We start from the raw sequence: 25,890 nt of genomic DNA on the forward strand, positions 1-25,890 counted from the left end.
ATTTAGTAGTAAATATTGTAAACTTTCAGAATATTTGGATTTAAAAAATCATAAGTTAGTCATATGTAAGTATTTGAAAACATGTAGTAGTCCTTTGATTAAATCAACGAGGTTTTTTTGTAAAAAAATCCTAAGTAATTTGTGTCTACTGCCTTATTGTAACTAATATAACCTCAATATAACCTACTAATAATATTCGTATGGTATAGGATAAATATATGTACAACGACATTTTAAGGCTAATCGCTCTATTTGTCGATAACAACCACATCCAACCGAATAATGAGTGGCCGTTCATTAGGATCGGAAATCTCAAGCTTTTTTTAATGTCCTACTAATTTGTGTACAGAAAATCATTACTTATGTATTATGTACCTCTACAACCACGCGATAAGTTAAAATAACTAAGTTAATCTCAAAGCGGCTTATTAAAATTAGAGTCGCTTTTAAACTTAAACTAATTGGTTGGGTTATATGTTGGCGATTACTACAAAGTCGGCAAATATGTTTAAACTATTTACCGATAGCGACGTAATGTTATACAATTTCTAAAAATGTAAGTAAGTAGAGTTAAAACTGGTATCCTCTTATGCCACGGAACTGAGTACCTACAGTAACAGACTATTCATTTAATAACAAAAACAAACCATTCAATTTCATGATTTGAATTTCATCAAAAAACATTATTTTCCTAATTTACTTATTTAGGCAACAAACAGTATTAAGGTAAGGTGGGGTAAGACTATCACCGGGTCAAGACAAACACTTGTATAGAATCCTAGTACTGTCTGTCTTGCCCCGAGCAAAATAAATTATGTTCGTCTTACCGCACCATACCTTATACAAAAAATAATGTAAGTATAGGTATGTAATATGATAAAAAACCTAGTGTCCTCATACTTTAATAATACGTTTTAATCTAAAGTAGATAGTGTAGGAACTGTAAGCGAAGTTGTCGACTAGTTGAGTGAATCTATATTAATCCATGTATATGACATATATACCATATCATGTATGTGTTAAGCCCTACATTTATTTTTACAATTTCTCTTCTGTAATTAATTTCTAATATTATTTAACTAATAAATAACAAATAAAAATAAATTATAGGCTGCTCCAGTGCAATGTCATAAACAGAGCCCGGAATTTTCGCGGCAAAACAAAAGACTGTCGCAATCTTGCTCATGTCATGTTAGAAACATTATATTTTATTATAACTTGCAACGAATGCAATTTTTTATGGTCTTTTGCCAAAAGTAAATTAAACTAAATTATTAATTAAGTACATACATGCTTTACGACCGGTATGTATTCTTAAGGTTTCGAGCATTTGTGTGTAGTATATTGCACATATTCGTTGTTTTTTAGGGTTCCGTAGCTAAATGGCAAAAAACGGAACCCTTATAGATTCGTCATGTCCGTCTGTCTGTCCGATTATGTCACAGCCACTTTTTTTTTGTTATTTTACTTTTTTACATATTGCAATTTAATGGATGACTGTCATTGGCCTTCTTTTATGTAAGCACTTATATGTTTAGTTATATTTACGGCTGTTGTTATCCTGAATACCAATAAAATAAAATACTAAAATTAACTTTTTTTTTCGATTTCGATAGTTCTGTAATAGAAGAAAAAACGGTCCACCAAATAAAAACATATTTAATAAAATAAATGGAATGCACGTCAGTACACACAGCAGCACATGATGCTTTATTTGACTTGTGATGATAGGAGTAGATAATCATTCAGTTTTCAACATTCTCTGACAGTAAATAGTATAGTTAAGATTTAGACGGAATATCACATTATAAAACAATCTCTTAACTTAATACTCGACGTCGATAAAGAAAAGTTTCTTAAATTAGTAAGATTGCGACAGTTTTTTGTTTTGCCTTGAAAATTCTGGGCTCTGGTCATAAAGCATACGAATAGTTTGAATATAACTAGACGATTAGCCTTGTTGTCAGTTTAATCACTTTAAACACATATTTAGCGAAAGTTGACCGCGTATAATTCACAAATGTAGCCGAGCAGACCATGTCTGTAAATTATCACATAACGACTGTTTGATTTATTATTATGTCCTAGGAAATATACATCTTAATTGCTCGTGTCAAATGACGTCTCGATTTGTTCTGAAACTGAAGTTAAACAGCGAAATATGACGTGTTTAAACGTCCAGTTCTGCCCACTAGCATAGATCGGTTTATTTTCTATCTTGTACATTACTATCCAATCCTATTTATAGATAACTCAAATCTTAAGGTACCATTGCATTTATATTACACGAAATCGGGTCAATACGTAGCAAAACAAAATGCAGTAGTCATTTTTAATCCTGTCACGGTGGTTCTCAGACCCACTGAAAGCTAGAACATTACCGGCATACATTACATAAATACGTCAATTTGAAATAGCAGCCTTCGAAACTTCACCTATAAATACATGTACGAGTATATGCGAATTCCTCCTACTTCATTAGTATATGGAACACTAGCGCAGAACCGTTTAAAGCCCCTTTCGACGGTAAGTAAATCTCAAGTGTATAAAACATTCCACCAGCGATAAACGCATTGCACGATAACGCGTCTAGACGATATAAATATCCGAAACACTCGAATGCCAGCTCGATGGCTCACTTGGCTAATCGCCTGACGTTAAAATCCATTAAAAAAAGTTTCTTTCCGAACGCACCCATAACCTAGTGGCACTTTAAAAGGTTGACGGCGAATCTAATAGGTCGCATTTGAAACTATGTTCGAGATAGGAGTTGGGTGCGTTTCTGGCACTTTCCAATGTTTTATTTTGTTTGTGTTAAAATTACCGAATAAAGGAATTTGTTTACAAGCTTTACGTAGCTTGTTTAACCAAAAGATTGTAATTAAAACTAAAAGTGAACTTAATCGCGTAAGCTTGAAAATTACCTCCGATGTTTCGAAAGTACATAACGCAATAAGGTCTCGTTTTAGTTAATAGTAGGGCTTAAATCGTTTTTATCAACAAAAGTTCAAGATTAACATTTAAGATCTTGTTATCTCGATTTTTTAACAATTGTATTTAATTAAAATAAGTAAAAGGAAAACCAAATAAAAACGCTGTAGGTACTGCTTTATACGCTCAGTAGTTATGGAATCACGTCTGAATTACGCCATAGACAAATGAAATAAAATCAAACGTTACTTCCATAAACAAAACGCGGCGGGGGTGCGCTGTGACACACTCAAATGACCCCCGAGCGTGCGCGCAGGACGTGACGCCGGGCTGCCGCACGCTTTCAATACATACTGACATTATCTTGAGCTATTCATAATTTTACTGATAAAAGCGAATCAGTCAAAATTTCTAAAAGTGCATATCCGTTTACGTATACCTAATTATTATGATAAGGTAATGAGATAAAATATTCTCAGAGAGCACAACGTGTTTTAACACTTAAGGGTTTAAAGTTTTAGTTCATCACATGCCTTTTTAGGGTTCCGTACCCAAAGGGTCAAACAGGATTATTACTGAGACTTCGCTGTCCGTATGTCCGTCCGTCTGTCACCAGGCTGTCTCATGAACCGTGATTATGTATTTCTGTTGCCGCTATAACAACAAATACTAAAAACAGTATAAAAAAAATATTTAAGGGGGGCTCCCATACAACAAACATATTTTTTTGCCGTTTTTATAAATAATGGTACCTACGGAACCCTTCGTGCGCAAGTTCGACTCGCACTTAGCCGGTTTTTTTAGAGACATGCTGCTCTTTTTCTTTAGCATATATAGAGTAATAACGAAAGTAATTAAGTTTATTGAATTATAGATTCCTATCCTTTCCTTTCCAGTCCTTTCAGCCTCTCACCCCTGTGACTAACTAGAGAACCTGATTGTATCCCTCCTCCCAATAATAATCCATATTTATTCTTATAGGTTCAATTTTTGTTATCTTTAATTGAGTCCCATGGAGGTACGACTAATTACCCCCAGGCGAGCTGCAATAGAGACTTTGATAAAAACTAACTTAAATTTATTAGAAATTCTACTGGTTATTGACGACGGCTACGTTTTTTTTTGTATACATATTTCGATCAAAATGTCTACTTAAGTATCAGTATTACTGGCAGTACATGGCTGACAATCGTTCAACCGAGTGAACTCAAAAGACCAGACCTATGTGAAAAACGATTGAGCTATTAGTTTGATTGTACGTGGTCAAATAAGTCTTGATTATTAATATCTATCTACATATTAAGTACCTAAGTATTGATTGGATATCTAGGCTCGATAGAAATTGCCAAATCAAAAGTGAGGTCCTTGGTGAATATAAATAATAGATATTTATATATTTGCAAAGCACATTAGGAATAGGCAAGTATAAAGGCGAAAGGGGAATTACTTTAGAGGATATCTTACTTATTTATTCCACTTTACTATATTTTTGATAACAGTATGTTTTCTTAAATTGTATAAACATAACTAACATATTTCCTGAATATAAAGTGAGACATAGTTTACAAGTAAGTATTTGCATATAATTTCCATATGTCAAAATTGTTCTATCGCGGATCCAACAAGGCGTAATGGGGGCCAATAAAGCACGGCAATTCCCCGCGATGATTTAGGGCCGCGGCCGGGAAAACAGACTTTCCAGTATGGCCGACGTTTAGCACCAACATAACCGTGCGCGTAACGCGCTTGATTTATGCCCTTATTCCTCACACAATAAGATGCACCACACCTTCTACAGCCGCAATAAAACGTGGTAGTCAGCAACGCCCTACGCGGAGGGCGCGCTAATAATATGCCGAAAGACCTTTACGGTTTAGGTATTGCTGGAAGTTAATTCGATAATGCTAGTTGCTGTCTAGGTTAGGGTTGTTAGGATACAATTTAAACGGTTGGCGCGGTATTATAAAGGGGTTCACCCTCGCTTGGGGTATAATGATACAGAAATTAAGTTAATTTCAAAACGAAAGGTTGAATTATACCTACATACTTACATTCTCGACATTGCCGTTGCTTAATATTCCTAATTCAAATCGATACTTGACTATGACAAAGTACTACATTTTTATTTTATTTCTATCTAGAGTTTACAGTTCTATGTAGAAAAAGAATAGCATAAAAACCCAAACACTCACGTGGTAATCTTAACATTGTCTTAGTCTAATGCAAAGTTTACATTCACGTAGCTACGAGTAGCATGCCACAGCGACCATTTTTGAAGAATCTGAAATTACAAAAGTAAACTGCTTCTGCAGATTAGAACTTTTTTATGATATAAGAGGCAAACGAGCAGACGGATCACTTCATGGCAAACGATTACCGCCGCCCATGGACACCTGCAACACCACAGGGGTTGTAAGTACATTTTTGATTTTAAACAAGCGTCTGATTACTGACAAAGAAATCGAACATGATACTTATTATCGTAGCTGTTACCCAGTTGTTAAATTCACTAAAATGTGATGTGTACTATATACCCAATAAGGTTACCCCTTTAATATACCTACACCAGATAAATTAACACGACTAACCTACCCACGCACACACAAAACCAATGGCAATTAACGTCATCTGGTTACGCGTCCATATACAATAAGAACGCGTCTTTAAAACCACATCGGCTAGCATAGCATTCGCACCTTCTCGGCAATTCTCCACAACTCGTTCTACTAAATGTTACTTCATCGTAAGTCATTGTGCTCAGAGTATTGTGGGGCTGCAAATTGCAAGATGGTGATGAATAAACGCGTGCCTCTGACTCTTTTACAGGTCACAAAGACCTCGTGACCGACGCCTTATGGCACGTGAAAGGCTGCCTACTAAATACATCCACAGTGCACTTATCGCACTATGCGAAATATAATCAATTTAATAGCATGTAATTAGGACTTTGTCTTAAAAGAACAAACGAATTAATTTTTGCCTTATTCAGGTTTACAAATGTGTTATTTTTCTTAACACTCTTGCTGTTAAAGGCCGATAGCCGCCAAAAAAAGTCCGAAAAGACGACAGTTTCGTAAACTCTTTAAGACACTCATATCAAACCCTATCTATCTATTAAGGGCACGTACACATCACAAAAAATTGTGTAGGATACAAAATGACAAAAATCACGCCGGGAAATGGGTCAATATCGCTTTATTTACTCGAGTTGGACCAAAAAATACTTAAGTGTAGCGTTACCATACCGTTAAGAAGTGGCAAGTTCTCAGTATCGCCGTGCGATCGTGATCGCCGAACAATATTATATTTGTATCTCAATTGTATCTCATCCCGCTCTCTTTGATGAACAAATTCACAGCTCGTTAAGGATGTACGCACAATGTGAAAGTGTTAACGATGCGGTCGCTTTTCACCGAAACTTTCTTAAAGGAATTTTGGCGTAAATGGCTTTGCCAGTGTGATAATCATAAACTGACAGGTCAAATTACATTTCTCAAACATATGTTCGTAATAAGTTTGTAATTACACTCTGAACGTTTTATTCAATTTAAGTAATGACACCGAGACATGGTTCCCTAAGGAAGGATTCTAATTCCATATTTAAAATATTAGATATGGAAAAGGAAAATAAAGTTGGAAGATAAAGTAACTTTAGACAAAACACCACACTGATTCAAACCAAGCAACAATATGTAGGTGCCATTAAGTTCCTTTTCTATATTTTCCAAAATGCCAAATCAATCAATGAAACTGAATGCAAGGAATGGGAGATAAAATTAATACTTACGATAAAATACAATACTATTGCTGAAGGTTTGACGTTATTTTATTGAATTATTCCAAAGAATAAAGTAAAAAGACGTTTTAAACATGTAACTTTAGTTCGGTCACATTGAAAAACCGATCCCAACAAATCATCTGCCTATCCTACATAAATAGCAAGCATGTTCCACTGAATGCAAATTCAATAAATCCAGACCCCTAACAAGCGTATTACCAGTAATCACATCGTCCCTCACTTGTTTTGACACCCCACCCCATGAAATATGTAACAAAGTGAACGGGTTGCCATTGTGGAGAGACCACTCGCATTGGACACGAATGTGACAACCCTGAATAACTTACCGAGGGTTCAATTGACTCGCTCGATTATGTTATTGTGGGCTGAGTAAATGTTTGTGATTTTTATTACCGAAGGGAAAGTATTATGATGCAAATGTTGTGGAGGTACAGTTCTTTTCCGTTGTACAAAATCTATCTATCCTCAACAATGACCTAAAATATTATTTAATATCCGTATATTTATTCGTTAAAACCACTAAAGAATGTCTCCAAGTCTTCGAAAGTGTGTTCAATTCATTATCAATCACATATGTATTTATGGATGTATACCTCTCGCGTCGAATGATGGTCCCTGAGAGGTAACTTTTATATGGAGTATTTAGCTGTCACGTAAAATATTTGTAAAAAAAATTTCAAACGTTAATATGCTATATTAATTTGTTTTTCACCACACCAACTGGTAAAGGCCCTCTTTATTGTTCAAAAACGAATGAGAAAGTTGCATTTTATCCACATGTGGGGCAAAGTAATCAGATGCAAATTTTGAGTTGTTTCCTTATGTTAGCTGGTGGAATTTACTTTTAAATAATGATTTTGAATGTTACATTTTATATTACGTTCGTTTGGATTTAATTTGGTTTGATTTGTTTGGTATTTCATAATTAGTATTTTCCTCGCGTTGGTGTGTTGAAAAACTTTGTGTTTCACTCGGAGGCAAAGTTAGTTAAACAACAACTTTGCCCCCTTGTAAAACAAATAACTACCTATAGAAATGTATCATTTAAATAATAAAAATACAGTAAAAACATACTTGTTCAATTATTTTTTAAATTTAAGCCTGACCAATAGAGTCTTGAAGGATCAGTCCTAGGAACCATCATTCGATGCGAGGGATATAGGTAGTTTAATGAATAAATGAAATATGATGTGTATTATTGAATAATACTGAATTAAATAATGAACTCGTACTTACCTGACGGACCTGCTTGTACTGTTCCTCAAAACTCCAACCCGCAGCGCTGCCTTCGGAAGACGAAGATGATGCAGAGCCCGCGGGTTGCGCAGGCGGTGGCGGCGCTGGGGCCAGAAACGCCGGTGGGGCGTACGGGAAGCCCCCAGGGGCTCCGCCGCTGGCCAGAGCGAAGACGTTCGTCGGCGCCGACAGCGGAGCTCCCTGCGCCAGAGACGCCAGCGAAGACAGGTGCGGGTGCAGCGAGGATTTCAGCGACTCGAAATCGTCGCGGACCTGTTTACCGGAAAATTATGATTTGTAAAATGGTTGTACTTGAAAAAAGTTTAAAAGTAATGGGCATTACTGAGCTTAATTTTTGTCGGCATATACCGTTTCGCTTTTGTTATGCTTTCGTGTAATTTATTATTAGAAACATGTATACATATCCTCGGCTCGCGGCTATGCCTTTGAAAAGGTCTGACGCAAAACATAAGAGGAATCGCTGTGGGTGCTGAGATTGATTCTCGACCTATAGAGGCGCTTCCCTATTTTAAAAATACTCCATCTCAAACGGGCGAAGCGAATTCCTCTGATGGTGGTTCAACTGATGATTGTTTATGGTCTGGTGGTTGACAGAATGGTAGTTCATGCTGTGTTGCGGCTGGTGCAGCGGCGGGTTCTGAGGCTAATCATCGACCTATAGTTTCTTACGTCCTTTAAAAAAGCAACCAAATACCTTCAACTCTCTTTCAAGCGGGCGAGGCGAATTCCTCTGATGGTGATTCAACTGATGATTGTTCATAGTCTGATGGTTGACGGAGTGGTGGTTCATAGTGTGCTGCGGCTGGTGCAGTGGCGGGTGCTGGATGGGCTGTGGTTGACAGAATGGTAGTTCATGCTGTGTTGCGGCTGGTGCAGCGGCGGGTTCTGAGGCTAATCATCGACCTATAGAGTCCCTTACGTCCTTTAAAAAAGCAACCAAATACCTTCAACTCCCTTTCAAGCGGGCGAGGCGAATTCCTCTGATGGTGATTCAACTGATGATTGTTCATAGTCTGATGGTTGACGGAGTGGTGGTTCATAGTGTGCTGCGGCTGGTGCAGCGGCGGGTGCTGGATGGGCTGGTGTTGGGGCTGGTGGGGGGCCTGGTGGGGCACGTCCCGGCCGACGCCCTCGTCGGAGCTCTCGCAGGACTGCTCGCCAGACGATTCACCCTCTGACCGCGCTGACTGTTGACAAATAAATCATACTCGTATTCATTATTAATCTTCAGTAACTCAGGCTCATCTTAAAGAGATCGCATTCGTGCTGTTTCCTTTTATTGAATAGTGGATTAACGATTGTTTGTTGGAATATGTTACTAAGATTGTTCGAATAGGAAACGTATGTATGTAATAATAAAATGTTTCAATTTTTTTAACTATAGTCTTAACGAGAGAACCCAACCCATCCGGTGTTACATAAGGTGAGATGATGACGACGCCACCAGGAAAATGTTCAATTCTTGATAAGTGTGATAATCATATCAAAGTAGGGCATAAGACCCGACTAATTAATGATCGTCAAGGGACCCTGGAGTTCCAGGCTATAGACATTTTTAATATAACACGAGGTCTTATAATTTCACAAATTATACCCTCAGTTCTTTTTTCATAAGCGACTTATTTAAAGCGGCATTCAAGTCGCAGGTGCGATGGCCAAGTAAGCATTCTGTAAATGCAATTATACATAAATGTCGCAAGGCGTCAAATCATTTCATAAAAAAATAATATATCGCATGAGAAACTCCAATTATTTCTCCTCAAATAACCTGTTAAACTAATGGAAGTTATTTTAACAAATATATAATTGAATTAGTCTAATAAGCCGAATCGATTACTCGGAATAGCAATAGTTTACATTGCGAACTCTCATAATAATAAAGCTTACAACTAAATCTATTTTGCCCTCATATCCTTTTAATCAAGATTGTTTTCATAGGCGAAACCAAAACAAACTGCTTAAGGCGAACTAAGACCAAGGCGATGACCGATGTTTGCTATTTTCCATTAATCAAGCGAACATTATTTCATTAATAATAATAATAATAAATATTATAGGACATTATTACACAAATTGACTAAGCCCCACAGTAAGCTCAATAAGGCTTGTGTTGTAGGTACCTAGACAACGATATATATAATATATTATAATTATAAATACATATAAACACCCATGACTCAGAAACGAATATCCGTGTTCATCACACAAATATATGCTCTTACCAGGATTTGAACCCGGGACCATCAGCTTCATAGGCAGGGTCACTACCTACTAGGCCAGACCGGTCGACCGGCCGTATTAAAAAAGCGATTTTTATCAAGCGAACTGTTTAATGTAATATGTACCGATGTAGGATTTTCATTAGTAACTACGGAACTTCAACTAGGCGAGACAATCAAGTTTTGCTGACTTACAGACAACATTGACAAATGCATGTATTTTGCCTAGCTATTGACTTCGCTTTTCTAACTCATACATATTCTACTTTTACGAGTATGCATACTATTGATCCAATTTGCATTAGATGGCTGGATGAAATGACATGTGCATATGGTTTGTTTTAGTAACAAGTTTATGTTAGTAGTTTTATGTTTTCAAACAAGCAAGACAACTTCAATTTGTTTCAAATTTATTCTAACAATATGAAATACTCATTCTGTGCTTGTCTAAGGCCGGCGCCCCACTGCAGCGCACGCTATGTACACGACCCACGTTCCTATACAAAATTTCGTGGGCTTGCCCACGGTTTGTATTAAAACGTGGGCCGTGGATGTAGCGTGCGCAGCAGTGGGGCGCCGGCCTAAAGCTTATGTAATCAGACATAAATGTCATTTCATAGCTTTAGCACGATACAATCTAGAGATTCGTACATGACTGTGATTAGAACATTTTTAATAAATAATTATCTTTAATCATATATTCCTATCGATAATGCTTAATTTTTACGCGCATTTGGTGCACAATAGATGTCGCTGCTTTCTATTTAACTGCCGCAAAGAGAGGTTAATGATTTTTAATGTATTGTACCTATGCATGTTTGGAGAAAAGTACCTATATCCTCCATTTCATGAATGCTTTTTAATTTTAAGGACTTCCAGATGTGTCTAATTTGTGGGTGTGCCAATATATGTAAGTAAAGAGTCGAGTTTTATAAGTATTTAGTCAATTCAATTTCAATTTATTGACAATATTCTGCATTAAATAACGTGAGTTATTAAACTTTTTCACTGCTTACGGCCCAAGTAGAACATCAGGTCGAATAGCTGGTCGGTGTGGTTTCGTATTTACCATTCTTATTGAAACTAGCCCGCAGCGGTAACGCTAAATTATTTATATAAGTGTACATGATAACAACATCGCAAACATATGGTCTGCCCACAAAAAATATGCCCTAGGGTCTTATTACTTCAAGCCAGTTGAATTCTGGACTTGTTAACCAATAAACCTAATTAGTTATAGGTCGTATCACGTGTTTCCCAAAGCCAAATGTTCCGCGAGCATTAGGTAATAAGTATCTAAATACGTACGCTGAAAAATAAACATAAACAAGGTATCTACTGGATGTCCTAATTTTTTGAATGATTTATTTTATATGCAATTTAATTTTTTTACGTATTTGTCCATCGTGTGATAAATGCAGTCGACAGAAGCTACCACTGTTCACCAGCCTTTTCAGATTTAATACTACCTACAATGCAAAATTTGTTTTTTAAATAACTCTCCTAACGAACGGACTTAACAACCATAATTACCTAACTGAATGCTGTTTTGTCACCTGCAAACGCATGACTGAAACAGGCGGTTAGTAAAAAAAAAAATTATATAAATACACAACTTGATTTTAATTACAACATTCCTGCGAAAAACAGACTCACTCGGGAAACAAGTCTCGGTATAAATACGGCACATCGGAATCAATATACCAAGCAGGCAAAATCGAACCGCTCGCAAAATGAGCGCGATTTGCGCCCAGCCCGCGGCATACAATTACGACATTAAAATTATTATTTTATTTCCAGTTTTAGGGTTCCATAATTGAATGATGGATCGGTCGTCCAGGCCTTGTATTGGACACGTCCCCATAATATGTATAATGCGATGCTCCAGTTTCCTTTTAAAACAAACCACTAAACGAAAAAAGAAGCAAGTAGGTAACGATCACTTTTTAAAAATCGCGCGCGTATAAATTTTAATGTTATACTTATACGTCCGTTGCGATATTTGTAAGTATAAATAATTAATGAATTTCTTCTCTTTGACAGACCGATTTTGCACTTACTCCACATAGAGATCCTGTCATGACGCAAAATTTTAAGTGTTCGTTTTGCAATTTTGGATCTCAGATCGAGTGTATTTAGGTTACAATGTGTAAGCCAGTTACAGAAGTTTCTTTATACTTGCTCATTGCCACTCTTTGTTGATGCCTGCAACTGTGTATGTAGTTCATTGTCGAAAGATTAAACGCTAACTCCAAGGCGGGCAAGGAAACAACATATTCTTATTTTACACAATTTCAAATAAACCTGTTTTTATAAGTAAAATATACGAGTAATAATGGAAATTAGACTGAGCAAATGAGAACTGCCACTGCGTTTTCCACGTGAACCAAAGAATTTTCATAACCGAGATTGTGGTGTTTATAATTCAATTGAAGCGGTTTAACCATTTATAAATATATTTTACTTACGGGTTGCCTAGTTTTAAAGAATGGATGGGTACCCCTGACATTCTAACTGATAATAATGATTGTTCTCTAAAAAAACTGGATACGGAACCCGAGCCTGGCCCTCCCTTCGTAACTTTTATCGATTTTATTGTATTTTTATTTATTATTCGCATTATTATATTGTGGCGTCATTATCGGAGAAATGTTACGTTCGGATAAACGGCGGGCGCACGCAACGATCGCATTCAACCTCACTTTCTCATGCTCCCGACTGCTACTGGATTCCTCTTTTTTATTACTTTTATTATTTTTGAACAATTTATAAAGAACGTCCTTCATCCTTTAAATTGATGCTAAGCCTGGAGGAGGCCTTTGTCCACTGTTTTTATCGTTTTATTTTTCTTTATTAAGTACAAATCCTACAAATAGCACAGGCAAGGTAAGAACAAAAAACTTACAGAAATAAGTTTTACACAACTATTTTATTGGAGTTCGTGTAAGATTTTTATTCACCAACTTTGTAGCGAGGGTAATTTCCGACACAAAACGACGTTACACATATTATTATCGAATGACGAACTGTAAAAACCAACAGTTGCAGGCAATAAGTAGGATAACGTTAGCACAGTCCGTGCTAATGCCTGACCAAACAGAATTGAGTGACTGCGCGTTTGTCGAAATCGCTCGCGTGATTTTATAATATAATAATAACTGTTCACCATTTAGTGACACGATGAAAAGCATAAAGCAGATAACATTTATAAATAAGTCACTAAAACTGACCGAAATTTCACAAGGTGTCAAAATTTTCAAGTTCGAATCATTAACACCCATAGCGTTGCACACGCTCAGTGAAGCCGACTCATTGAAGTCGTTCTGATAGACGAGTCAACACCACATTAAAATATAACTCAAACACAGAAAGCAAAAGTGAAAGAATTCCTCCATCGAACGAAACCATTAAAGAGGCTACGCGCTTATGTTTTGGATAAACAACGAATGAACTGGGGTCTTTCTTAGAAAAATCCCGAAACATTCAACCTGACCTGATATAAGCAGAAGGACACACCGTTGATTAGCGCCTTTTACCAAAATTGATGCACCCGGATTACAACCTTAAATTATAACAGATACGATACAATTTTAAGATACGGGATACTTAAATGCTACTGATATTGATAGACTGACGTGACTTACAGAATTACAGGAGATACAACCTTATATCAATAACACAGAAAGCTGGTCTACCATAGCCGATTAGAGTCAAGTGATACCAAATCTTACTGGCTCAATAACAAGACTTATAATCGTGTATATGGAACCGGAAAACAGAAAGGATGATTAGCTCATATCGTACATGATATTTGTGATAGAAATCATAATCATGTCCACGCGAGCACGTTTTATGAGTCGAAATCAAATAGAAACTTGTAATAAGAGATGTCATGTTCGTATAACTTGTTTGAAATACTAAGCAAACGTCGGCGCAAATATAATATTGAACATTATAATGTTAATTACAAAACGATATCTGTGAAGTGTGAAGTCTAGTGTAGATAGAGGAGTGTTGAAATGGTACGTTCAATGTGTTACTTGGGATTAGAGTTGTAATATGTACATGATGTTTCAAAAATTTTATCTATCGGTTTAAGGACGTAATATAATACCTTACCTACCGACGTTAAAAATGTATGTAATTTTTAGTCTTTTTGTATATATTGTATACCTCTCCGAGAAAAATAATTCCCTTGCAAAAATATCCCCTTTTTTTCTTATGTACATGGAAGGTAAGATTCCATCTTATGGGCAGAGTGTATCTATGTTACGCGGGGCAAAGATTTCGATGAGTTAACACGGCGCAAGACAAAGAGGTTTATTTGCGCATGTTCCTGCGCCCGCGCACGGGAATGTTCGCATCCTCTCCGGGAACATTTATTAGCGGGCACCGTCACGACGGCTTTGTCCATACATTAGCGGTGTTAGCGCGCCCGGGACGCTACCTGCCTATTTATTTACCAACACATTATATATTTACTCAGATACCCACATATATCTGGTGTTTCACAGAGTTTATTGCGACACGTTTGTGCAATTGTTGACGTTGAAGGGAAATCTTCGTTTGCGTAATGCTTTAAGGAATTTATGATGGTATTGATGGTACAAACTTTCGTACTAATTAGGAGGCGTATTCAGAGTCATAAAGTATCACAAACTTCTTTTTTTTTTCAACTTTCGTGCACTCAATTATTGAAACATTCTGCAAATTGAAATACGTGTCTAGTTGTAAAAGATGGGATGGCATTGGAATGGGTCGTTACATTGTATATGTTGTTAATGTTTAATATCATAGCTCGTGTAAAATGCTATATAAGTATGTCGTTTTATTGTTCGCGGATTCGGACAAAAGACTCGGGATTATAAAAGTGGATATAGGGTGTGAATGGCTTGAGCGGGTCGAGTATGATTGTTGTTGGGAAATAAGTCTTATGAGTCTAATAAGAAAATGGATTTAGTTTAAAGAGACTCGATGTATGTAAATTTTATGTGAATCTATTTTTGTGCAATCAAGTGATTACTAGGTACTACTTCCTACTGCTCTTCGGAGCTAGGACTATACTCATGAGTCACGACTAATCATACTTGTAGAAGTATGATTAGTAGTGACTTATGAGTAGAGTCCTTTCTGAGTAACTATATTTTTAGCGTGACGAAACTCCTCGAAAACGACGTGAACTCGAGACCTTATTTATAGGTCATGTGTATTTAAAGTAAAGGAAAACAGAAACTTGAAAGATATTTAACTTTGCACAGAACACGCGCCTTGAAAATGAAAAAAAAAAACCTAAAGCTTTGGCTTATATGTAGAGTTTAAAAATAAGTACAATATCAAAGGCGAGGACTCGAAGGACTCGAGTCTTTACCAGCACTAGAATGAAAGGGCGGCTGTCGCGCGACAAAGTAGCCGCATTAACGCTGCGGCAACATTAACATTAGCGGACGTAAAATAACCGCCAATAAGCCGAAGCACGCATCAAACTGTCGACAAAGCAACAGGTTCTGGCCTCAACAAACACGCGGTGTTTACATTACGATCCTGGCTTCATTTAATAATTCTCGGGAACTAAAAGCCTTTGAACATTTCATCAGATGACCCACTGTGTTTGCACACACTCCTGGCTGAGTTGCTAATGTGGACACAAGGACCTGTATCGCCGATCGGCCTCCGATGCTTTATTGTTAGCCTTCCATTTCGATATATTGGCTTCTTCCATTTCAATGATGTTATGCTGTCGGATATTCGCTGCTATCTAAGCAAACATTTATGTTCCTTCGGCTTTGGTGTTTAGCTTTATGCGTTTTCTTAATACCTTTTCAAGTTATCCTTATCAAATGCTGAACTAATAGTTTTGATTTTGCTGCATTGGATACGACCTTGTTTCCATTCAAACGCTAAACGACGATTGTGAAACTCTTAGTTGCTCGTAACTTACATGAGAACGAGGTGGGGACAATGTACAAGAATAGTTTGTCAGGAAGTTGTAACTGCTATACGAAATGAGCCACGTATTTGAGCAAAACAAAAGGTGATAAGGCGAGGTAAACAACCTGACCCATTGACGGCGTGACGGCGCGAGTGCGTCAGCGCAACGTCTCTCGCGCCAGAGGCACTCCGACGCAGCTCTCCGCGCGCCGCGCTCATCTGCACGACACTTTAAGCGTTTTAAATACTTCGCACACACGTTTTAACACATACCTAACACTTCAGCAAACACCAACTAATCAATCAATCTGCAGAGTCCTCACAACATTGATAATCACTTCCAACGGCTTCGTCTAATCGTATGCAATCATGTCGCGAACGGTGCCATAGGTAATTGTTTAAAATTTAACTATTTGTTCCACCGGCCCCTAGCAGCACGTACCAACCGTACCGGCGTTGTTAAAGAAATCATTTGGCCGCTTAATTTTATTCAAAATACCGCAACAGCGGTAAGTAAAAAGAGATCGTGTCGCTTATTGTGATGATAATTATTTTAGAAAACAAAAACTAGAAAGCGGGCAAACGAAGATGCCTATCTGTTAATTATTGTCACCAAAATGGCGGCCGTTATTGTGAATGACTGAAGATGGCCGAGTGACAAATCATGGAGTTCATGTAAGTTCCGTTTGATTGACGCGTGCCAGATTCCTCGGCGTCAATATACCTTTATATACATATTTATTTACGCGTAGAAAGCGCAAACAACAACGAGTTATTTTACATCGCGATTGAGATAGGTAATGAATCGATGTTTACGAAGACTATGGTCGCACGTGATGCAAGCAGAGGGCAGCCGTGAGCGATGGCGGCGGCCCGCCCGGGCCACTCGATGGGCAATTAATACTCGGCACGAGAATCGAGTTCTGTCAAAGCTATTAAGATAATATTTGACATTGGAAAATATCGAAATCGTTGAGACAATTTCGAAGCGTAGCATCGCGAGTTGGCCGTTAAATATTGACATTTCTCACGAGCGACGCCGGCGGACGCGGCTCGTGCTTATAACACGGCTCGCGGCCTTTATTCCTTCCGCTTTTCACACAAATAGGTAATAATCGATCGCTTTATAGCGTGTCGTGTGTAGGTGCGCCGGCGGGTGATACTTCGAGGAAACTTTTAAAATGTAGATACAACATGTCGTTTGTGGACGGATCGAACGAGGGACGTTAAGTGGATCAGCATACTGGAGCACTTGGAAAATACTCGATGGTTTCTCATTTTCAAATAAGTCACTATCCATCGATCGTCTGTATTTCTGACGCACTGCGTGGATGTGGAGCGTCAATTTGTCGTGTAAACTTTGCGAATGTTTTTATTTACACGATCACTTTTTCCTTGCATCTGCAAACATCCATCATCGCTCGTGAGCCTTTGTGAGTTCGTCCTCGTTTGACTCATTATTTGCAGGCGGCGCTTCGCGACAGACGTCACTATGATTCCGATTGTGACAGCGGGGACAATTATTTACTCACTTATCGAAGAATAATCCCTAGTACATAATCGATAATGTCAATAACCGATTCGTACTTATTAAACATAAATATGCAAAACTAACCCGATGTGCTATTTGCGTCAATTGATTGTCAATCAGGTAATTTTTGTAATAACACATGTATATAGTATTTATTTGTCGCCGTAAGGAAACATAAAAACAAATAAATAGGATTGTATTGACAGGCACTTTTTTGGGTTCCGTACCTCAAATGGAAATATGGAACCCTTATAGGATCACTTTGTTGTCTGTCCGTCCGTCCGTCCATCTCTCTGTCAACACCCTTTTTTCGGGAACGCGTGGAGGAATCGAGTTGAAATTAAAACCATATACTCAGGTCTACAGTCCCTTAAATCTATGAGAAAATCAAACTTCTAAGTTAACGTAAAGAAAAAAATGCCATTTATGCCGCAAAAAAAAAGAAACAAAGAAACAGAAACACTCTCAAGGGAATCAATATTTATAATTTATAATTGACCTAGAAGCCTTGAACTATGATTTGGAAAGAAATATTGTCTTACACTACATGTACAGGGAAAAATCTGATAAGTTTGTAAAAAAAAAACATTAAAAGAGAAGTTAAATCGAACGGAACGCTCGGTGGCCGAGCCCGATTGCACTTGACCGGTTTTTATTTTTTGAATATGTATTTGATAACTATATTAATTTTTTAAATAACATGCCTTCAGTAATCAGTCGAGATTTATCTAGACATTCAATAATGTAACTTACTCGTATTCCTAACTCCAAGGGCCTTATTTTATTTCAGACACTCATGCAACTAGGTATGCATTCAACATACAACTATGTATGATCTCTATACCCATGGATATCTTAAATTACATATTGTACGTAAACTTAAATTCCATTAACTATTCAACTGTCGAGCTTAAACACATCATTTATTAAATCTTGTAATTTAATGGATGACACTTTGTAAAGTTTTTTTTTTTTTTTATATTTGTGAAACGGACATCAATATTGGCGACAATATTTCTTCATATTGTCAATTAATATTAAATAACATAAGTAAATATGTCAGTAGACTTTGTATATAATTGATAACATCTTTTTCCAACAAAAGTAGGTAAACAAGATTGTAGATGCCGCCTCAGAGTATATACCTCAGAAGGCAAACAAGCAGGCGAATTCGCCATCGCCCATGAACACTTGCAACACCAGAGGGGCTACAAGGGCATTGCCGGTATTTAAAATGGGAGTACGCTCTTTTCTTGAAGGTTTAAAGGTCGCATCGGTTCTGAAATACCACGGGTAACAGTTCATTCTACAGTTTAGCTGTGCGAGTTTGGTATTTTTCAATAACACAATGAAAGCGAGTGTGGTGTACATTACGTGGTGTAATTTTTTTTTTTTTCAGATATAAACGATGATAAGTATTTCATTGGCCAGTATCGTAAGTGACGAAGTTAGCCATACCCTCGTGACAGGTGCAACCGGCAGTTAAACCGAAGTAAACCGGAGTAAACCGAGCTAACCACCGGTTAATTACAAGAGGTGCGCGCGCAGTAAACCTGGACCAGGAAACTAATGTCCAAACCGCAGGTAGGTCACTCCAACTTCATATTGCTATACGGAGTTATAGGCAATTAAAAGTACTGGTTAAGGTGAGCTTGTGGTATTAGAAGCATTGAAAATGAGAAGATAAGATAGATGTATGTATACCTATTGTTTGCAGCTGGGTCAAGTTATACTTAACTAGCAACATAATGCTGAATATATCTTCGAGAGTAAAGCGATAGCTTAAATTTAAGACAAATAGACAAGGTAATCTATTATTAAGCCGAATCAGTAATTCTCGACATAGCTGACCCTCATTTCTTCTCGTACTTGTACTTGCCCCCAATTTTAGGTCGGTAGGTTGATATTCGACTAATTTAATCAAGGCGACTAGCTACCAGACAGGCCAATTCAAACGTACACTGACATCAGAATGATATAATTATGTTATCGTCCGTCTCGCTCGCGCCAATACATGTACGGACAAGTACGAGCGAAATGCGCGCTAACCAAATGACAATTTAAATATCAGTGTACGTTCCGATTGACCTATGAGTTCCAATAGTAGTTACACGCACACAAAATAATATACACGTCATTGATATGAAATAGGTAACTAATCTTAATGTTACTGCGCATTATCTATCAATTGTATCAAAACAAAATCGATTTAAACAACCTTAACTCTTCATAACATAAGATAAGACATTTATTCCAGACCACATAAATCAATTCGTTTATCGATGGTTATTTCGGTCGTTAATCGATGATCCCGATGTGAATCGAGCAGTCGTAATGTCACTTGTCGAATGACGGGTATCATTAATTTATCCCTGGCTTCTTCGGGTCGCATTCATACATTAATTTTAATACAGCGCCGTTCCATTCCATACAAAACTACTTCTTTAAGCGTTTCATAGAAAGCTAAAAGCACACAATTACCATATTCTCTCCAAATGCCTTAAAATTAAAAAAGCTCGGGTCGTTTACCGTTGAATATGCTAGAGTTATAAATGCGAAATTGAGTTCGATTCAATCATAGTTCCTTTTAAGAGTTCTGATGACTATTTTATCAACGCTTCCCGCTCTCCAATGCTTTTTTGTCTATTAGTGACTAACTACGATTAAAACACCATAAAGTACGTGGTTCTCTGTCCCTTTTCTTTTAACATTCCAAAATACTCAAAACAAACTTCGAAAATCAATACGAACCCTTTCCGATAGCGTACAAATAAAGGCGGGATCAAATAAAACAATTTGACCAAAAAAACCGGCTAGAGACGCGCGCAATCGACCCTGGACGATCTGTCACCCATCATTGTATTTTAATAATAAATCGACCTCCTACGACATGAATAAATCATATTCGATCGTTGATATCGTACGAATATATTGAAAAACATTATGTCAATCTATGGATAAGTAAAATTAGTTTTTTGATGAAACGAACATGACAAGTTTTTTTATTATCAATGTTTTTATAGTGGTCACACTTTCATGTGACATTTGTGCGCCGCGCCCCGCTGCGCAGTCGCACCCAATTTACAAACAATACCCGGGATTCATCTCACATTTGCTCATTAATCCAGTCTTCTTATTATGTCTTTCGTATAAACATCTCTCGATTATACCGTACTGATTCATATTTACATCTAAAGAAAGATTACTTTAAAAATCAGATAAAACAAATACGCATCAAAATACGATTACCCAATGATTAATCTCTAATGGAATGGCATGACTAAGATCGTGTCTAGAAAATACCACACTCGCATGCTTCGAATAATTGATAAATCAATGCAGTTCTCGACACGAGGGGCACTAAATCAAAAAGAGTAACCTATCACAACGTTTTGACATAGAGAAACAACATGCCCGATATTAAACTGTTCTCGCTAGATGGCGCGATAACCGGCCGTCAAACTGACCTGTCATTAGCTTATTAATGGCTAACCGCCACCATATTGATAGATTTAAGCTTATTTGGGTTTTATTAAACTGTTGCTCAGATGCGTTCCGGTTCCGGACTTAAATTGAGCCAAAGACAGGTAAAGTTATTATGATAATGGTGTCAAATGAAGTTTAATAAATTTCGAAATTATAGTTTTGCTACAATATTTGCTGTGATTTACAGCGCCTGGCGGATATAGACTACATTTAGTTATTTGAAGTTATTTGGTGTCAAATATTTTTTGGTACACAAAAAATTACACTTGTATTATGTTGTGTAATGCCATCGTCTTTTGTTATTCGTATACAACTCTTTTAGCACATAGTCAAAGCTTAATGTCTCACTTGAAAGTACATATTATTCGCAGCGGCAGTTTCATGAGACAATTGCTTAGTTTATCGCATGTGTGAATTATGTAATTAAATCCTGCCACATTGGATACGTAATAGCCCGCGCCCGACATTTTACGGAATACAATGGCTCTCCCACGCTGCGTCTGGGCCCAGTCTGCACATCCTTTTCAATTTGAGCTGTTTTGCATACCTATCCGACAGCTGTGTTTGATAGCAATAAATAATTAAAAACCGAGGAGTTGCGAGTCAAAAAAAGCGGACTTAACACTTTCGCTATTACCCTTCCTTCGTTTTTTCAACGGCAACACTGTTATTTAGCCAAACATCTGGTAAACAAATACCCGAACTACCATTCTAATCCCAAACAACTTTAGGCCTTGGAGCAAGGGATTAAAATTGTGATTGGTTTGAAGCGTGTATCGTTTAATAATTCTGATAGTGTCCGGTGTAATGGACCACACACGGTCGTGGGTCAACAGTGATCTCTGGAACAACACTATGGCACTTAGTATACTTTACAGGTAAACTAGTAGCTGGGAACACACGTCACGTGTTTTGATATGCTCTCGCACGGCAACGGCTCTAATGAATATGGACGGGTCAATATCGAGAAGATTAACTCAATTATAATTAGTTTGAACTGGTTTTGGAAGTATGTTACGGGTGCATTTTAACACCTTTAACAACGAACAGCTAAATTCAGGTGCTTAAGAATAAAAGTGGTACACATATTAACATTTATGTTATTATCTATGAAGGTATTATTACCCTAATTTAACATTACTCATCAGTAAGTAGTGTAAGTACCCAAACTTTAACTGTCCGATAGGTAAGTACTATAGTTAACTTTGCACCCTATAAAGTTATTGTTCACTAAGATGAAAGAGCAATTTATCATAAAATACGAGCATACCAATAGGAAACAATTGAATTCTACGCAACCTAACCTGTCCACGTTTAAATAGACTCCAGACGCAAAAAATAAGAGATTTTATTACTCCACACTTCAAGATCCACTGGCAAAGTTCCAAAAGTCGTTAGACAGGGCAAACGAAGCATGCCTGAAGCATCTTCTAAATAATCTACTCGACAATGGGCTCGGTAGCCGGGAGCGTCGCATGCGCATATGTATTTACATTTTTATTGCCCTCGGCTAATAAATGTGACGTTCATGTCATCGCCTTTTTCAGTGCTCCGGGGGTGGTATACTAACAGAACCATTGTGGGCTGGTTGGAACAAAAGTGAAATCAAGAGCGTCCGAGATTTGCCAAAGGCGGGAAGACAGTAGCGCACATTTAAATCTTTGATGCTAAAGAGTAAAAACGAATATTATTCATTGCAGCGATGTAAAGAATCGGTCCACTGGATCGTTTATCGGGCATCTCAGTTTTTTATTGTTTATCCTTTTTAGGGTTCCGTAGCCAAATGGCAAAAAACGGAACCCTTATAGATTCGTCATGTCCGTCTGTCTGTCCGATTATGTCACAGCCACTTTTTTCCAAAACTATAAGAGCTATACTGTTCAAACTTGGTAAGTAGATGTATTCTATGAACCGCATTAAGATGTTTACACAAAAATAGAAAAAAAAAACAATAAATTTTTGGGGTTCCCCATACTTAGAACTGAAACTCCAAAAAATCTTTTTTCATCAAACCCATACGTGTGGGGTATCTATGGATAGGTCTTTAAAAATGATATTGAGGTTTCTAATATCATTTTTTTCTAGACTGAATAGTTTGCGCGAGAGACACTTCCAAAGTGGAAAAATGTGTGTCCCCCCCGTAACTTCTAAAATAACAGAATGAAAAATCTAAAAAAAATATATGATATACATTACCATGCAAACTTCCACCGAAAATTGGTTTGAACCAGATCTAGTAAGTCGTTTTTTTAATACATCATAAATGGTACGGAACCCTTCATGCGTGATACGGACACATAAATGTGTGATACGGAACCCTTCATTTTATTTAGGATTAAGTAACATGTCCCATATTGTATGCCCTAACAGGGTATCATGTACCTACTAAGTCTAAAAATAAGATCTTTATGTACTGATGAACATGATAAAACAATGGATTAAATGAAATGAAATGAAATGAAATGAGTCCGACTCGCACTTGGCCACTTTTTTATTGATCCAATAACATAGTTACCCGTGATGACATTATACGGCTACGAACGCTACGCCGTAGCGCGTTACACGCTACGAACGTTTTCCCATTTTACCTAATTGTGACAGTTGACCCGATACGAACTTTAAGATACGTCTAAAATTTCCTAAAGATACGATATGGATTGGATATGTCAGTCAAAAGTGACGTTTTTGTTTAAAGAAACGTCACCTTTGACACTGACAAATCTAATCCATATCGTATTTTCAGCAAATATTTGACGTATCTTAAATTTCGGGCCGAGTATTTGCGCTTTCCATATTAAAAACAAATTATATATGAGAGTTTTCTACCAGTTCTTTTTTTAAGTTTCGAATATATTGTATTAGTAAAAGTAAAACATTAGAACGTATAGAAAAATAGCAAAAAGTCAGATGAATTTTACTATAAGCTATAAGCAGATAAAGAATCATTATTATTTATATCATATATAAATAAGTCCAACCCTAAGAATCTGCTAAGGTTTTTCAACTCGTGAATATTATGACAGTTGTATTTTACAATGAAATCAAACACCCTCCGCGGCACACCCTTTGCGCGAGATTATAAAGCTGACAATCTATAAATACCCTTGACGCGGTTTACGACGCGCGCGCAGGGTAGACAGGAAGGGGCGGGGTCGCGCATATTAGCAGCTTCCACGAACGAGCCTCGATCGCGAGGACTTATAGGAGTTATAGGATTAGAACCGCTTCGACCTTATAACTTGATCTGTATTTGATTGCATTGGGATCCAATTTTGACATCACTCACAGCATCATATTATCATAGTGCGCATCTTGCATGTTCATGTTGTTCACTTACGGTTCCTAGTAAGCATATGTGAGCTACTAAGCTACTATGTATTTAATATACATGCTTATTTATTTACAAGAGTTTGATAAAGGAGACCATACGCTGGAATAAAATTGATATTCCTTTTATATCACAAGTAGCAACATTAAGTACACAATTCGATAAAACACTAAGCCAAGTACAAGGAAATGTTTATATACTATAGATGTAGGCAATACAATAAGACAATGCTTAGAAATAAATGCTTATTAACAGAAAATTAATATGTATGACAATGTTTGCTATAAGTATGATGCATTACCATAAATACTACAGCATTACTGCAACCTGTGGGCCAGCTATACTCAGCGAGCGTACAATGCGCTACGAATACAGTACAACAACGTTTTCAGGATGCTGATGGGACTGCCACGTCACTGTAGTGTATCCGGAATGTTCGCGGAGGCGCACGCGTACGACTTTTTTGCGATTATACGCAGCAGATCGGCGTCACTTATGCGGAGACTAGGCGGCAGTAACAATAGTATCCTGAAAACGTTGCTAGGTAGAATGGATGCACCATTACTCAAGCATTGGAATAGTTTGCATGCGGCAGCAACAATTTTATTTTATTTATTTTATTATATTATTTAGTATACTAATTTTTGTGTTGTCTTAATGTGCCATGTGTGTGTGTTTACGTTATTTGTAAATTCTATGTCACTAACCCCAATTAATATTAAGATTCGTTATACTGTACTAACACTATATGGATCTCCCTAGATTCTATACAAATAAATAATTGAATTTAATTGAAATAACTGATAACATAAGATTTGATATTTATCTGTATTAGGAACATTTTGATCAACTATAAAAAGTAGCCGCTGTCAAGGCAATCCCAAAACAAAGTACACAGCACCAATCGTTTTAATTTCCAGTCCCTATTCGTCGTTCCCAAACTTATTGCGATTGCATATGGCAAGACTTTCGATCTGTACGTTTTGATTCACTATAAAAAAGTAAGTTGTGTATTTCTCTCTAAGAATCTGGCCACGCTAACTTTGCACAAACTTGGCAGTAAAATGCAAACATATCCCTATCAACATCATACTTGACGTAGCATTTAGCATGAAAACTTAGCGTGGTCCGACTATAACACCAATACTACCGATAGCTATCAATCAATCAAAATAAAAATCAATGGTTTTAATTTCCCATCCCTAATCACAGTTTCCCAAACTTGTAGCGTTTGCGTAAGACCACACATAGAAGACAAGGCAATTATGTGACAACAATAAGGAGTGGAGAGCGCAAACATGCGGGGGCGCCCGTAACGCGGTAGTCGGCGGTCGAGTGCGTCGAGGGCGGTGCGTGTGGTCACTTGAGACAATATCATAATAATGCACTATGATGTCATATAAAATGGAAG

General features: G+C 37.2%; 1 protein-coding gene across 6 annotated transcripts in view; it reads right to left on the bottom strand.

Annotated features, from left to right (window-relative positions):
- LOC133527593 (protein dead ringer) overlaps window positions 1-25,890 on the bottom strand; it is a 146,982-nt gene that overhangs the window by 78,568 nt on the left and 42,524 nt on the right. For 4 of the 6 annotated variants that reach the window (XM_061864664.1, XM_061864666.1, XM_061864663.1 and 1 more), the window contains exons 2-4: window positions 8,932-9,174; window positions 8,682-8,816; window positions 7,967-8,239 (exon numbers count right to left, since the gene is read on the bottom strand). In XM_061864664.1, the coding sequence (XP_061720648.1) occupies window positions 7,967-8,239; window positions 8,682-8,816; window positions 8,932-9,174 (651 nt within the window). The remainder of the gene's footprint in view (window positions 1-7,966; window positions 8,240-8,681; window positions 8,817-8,931; window positions 9,175-25,890) is intronic. The other 2 variants (XM_061864667.1, XM_061864668.1) reach the window with 1 other exon arrangement.

Source organism: Cydia pomonella, chromosome 18 (genome assembly GCF_033807575.1).
Source record: "Cydia pomonella isolate Wapato2018A chromosome 18, ilCydPomo1, whole genome shotgun sequence".
NCBI lineage: Eukaryota > Metazoa > Arthropoda > Insecta > Lepidoptera > Tortricidae > Cydia > Cydia pomonella.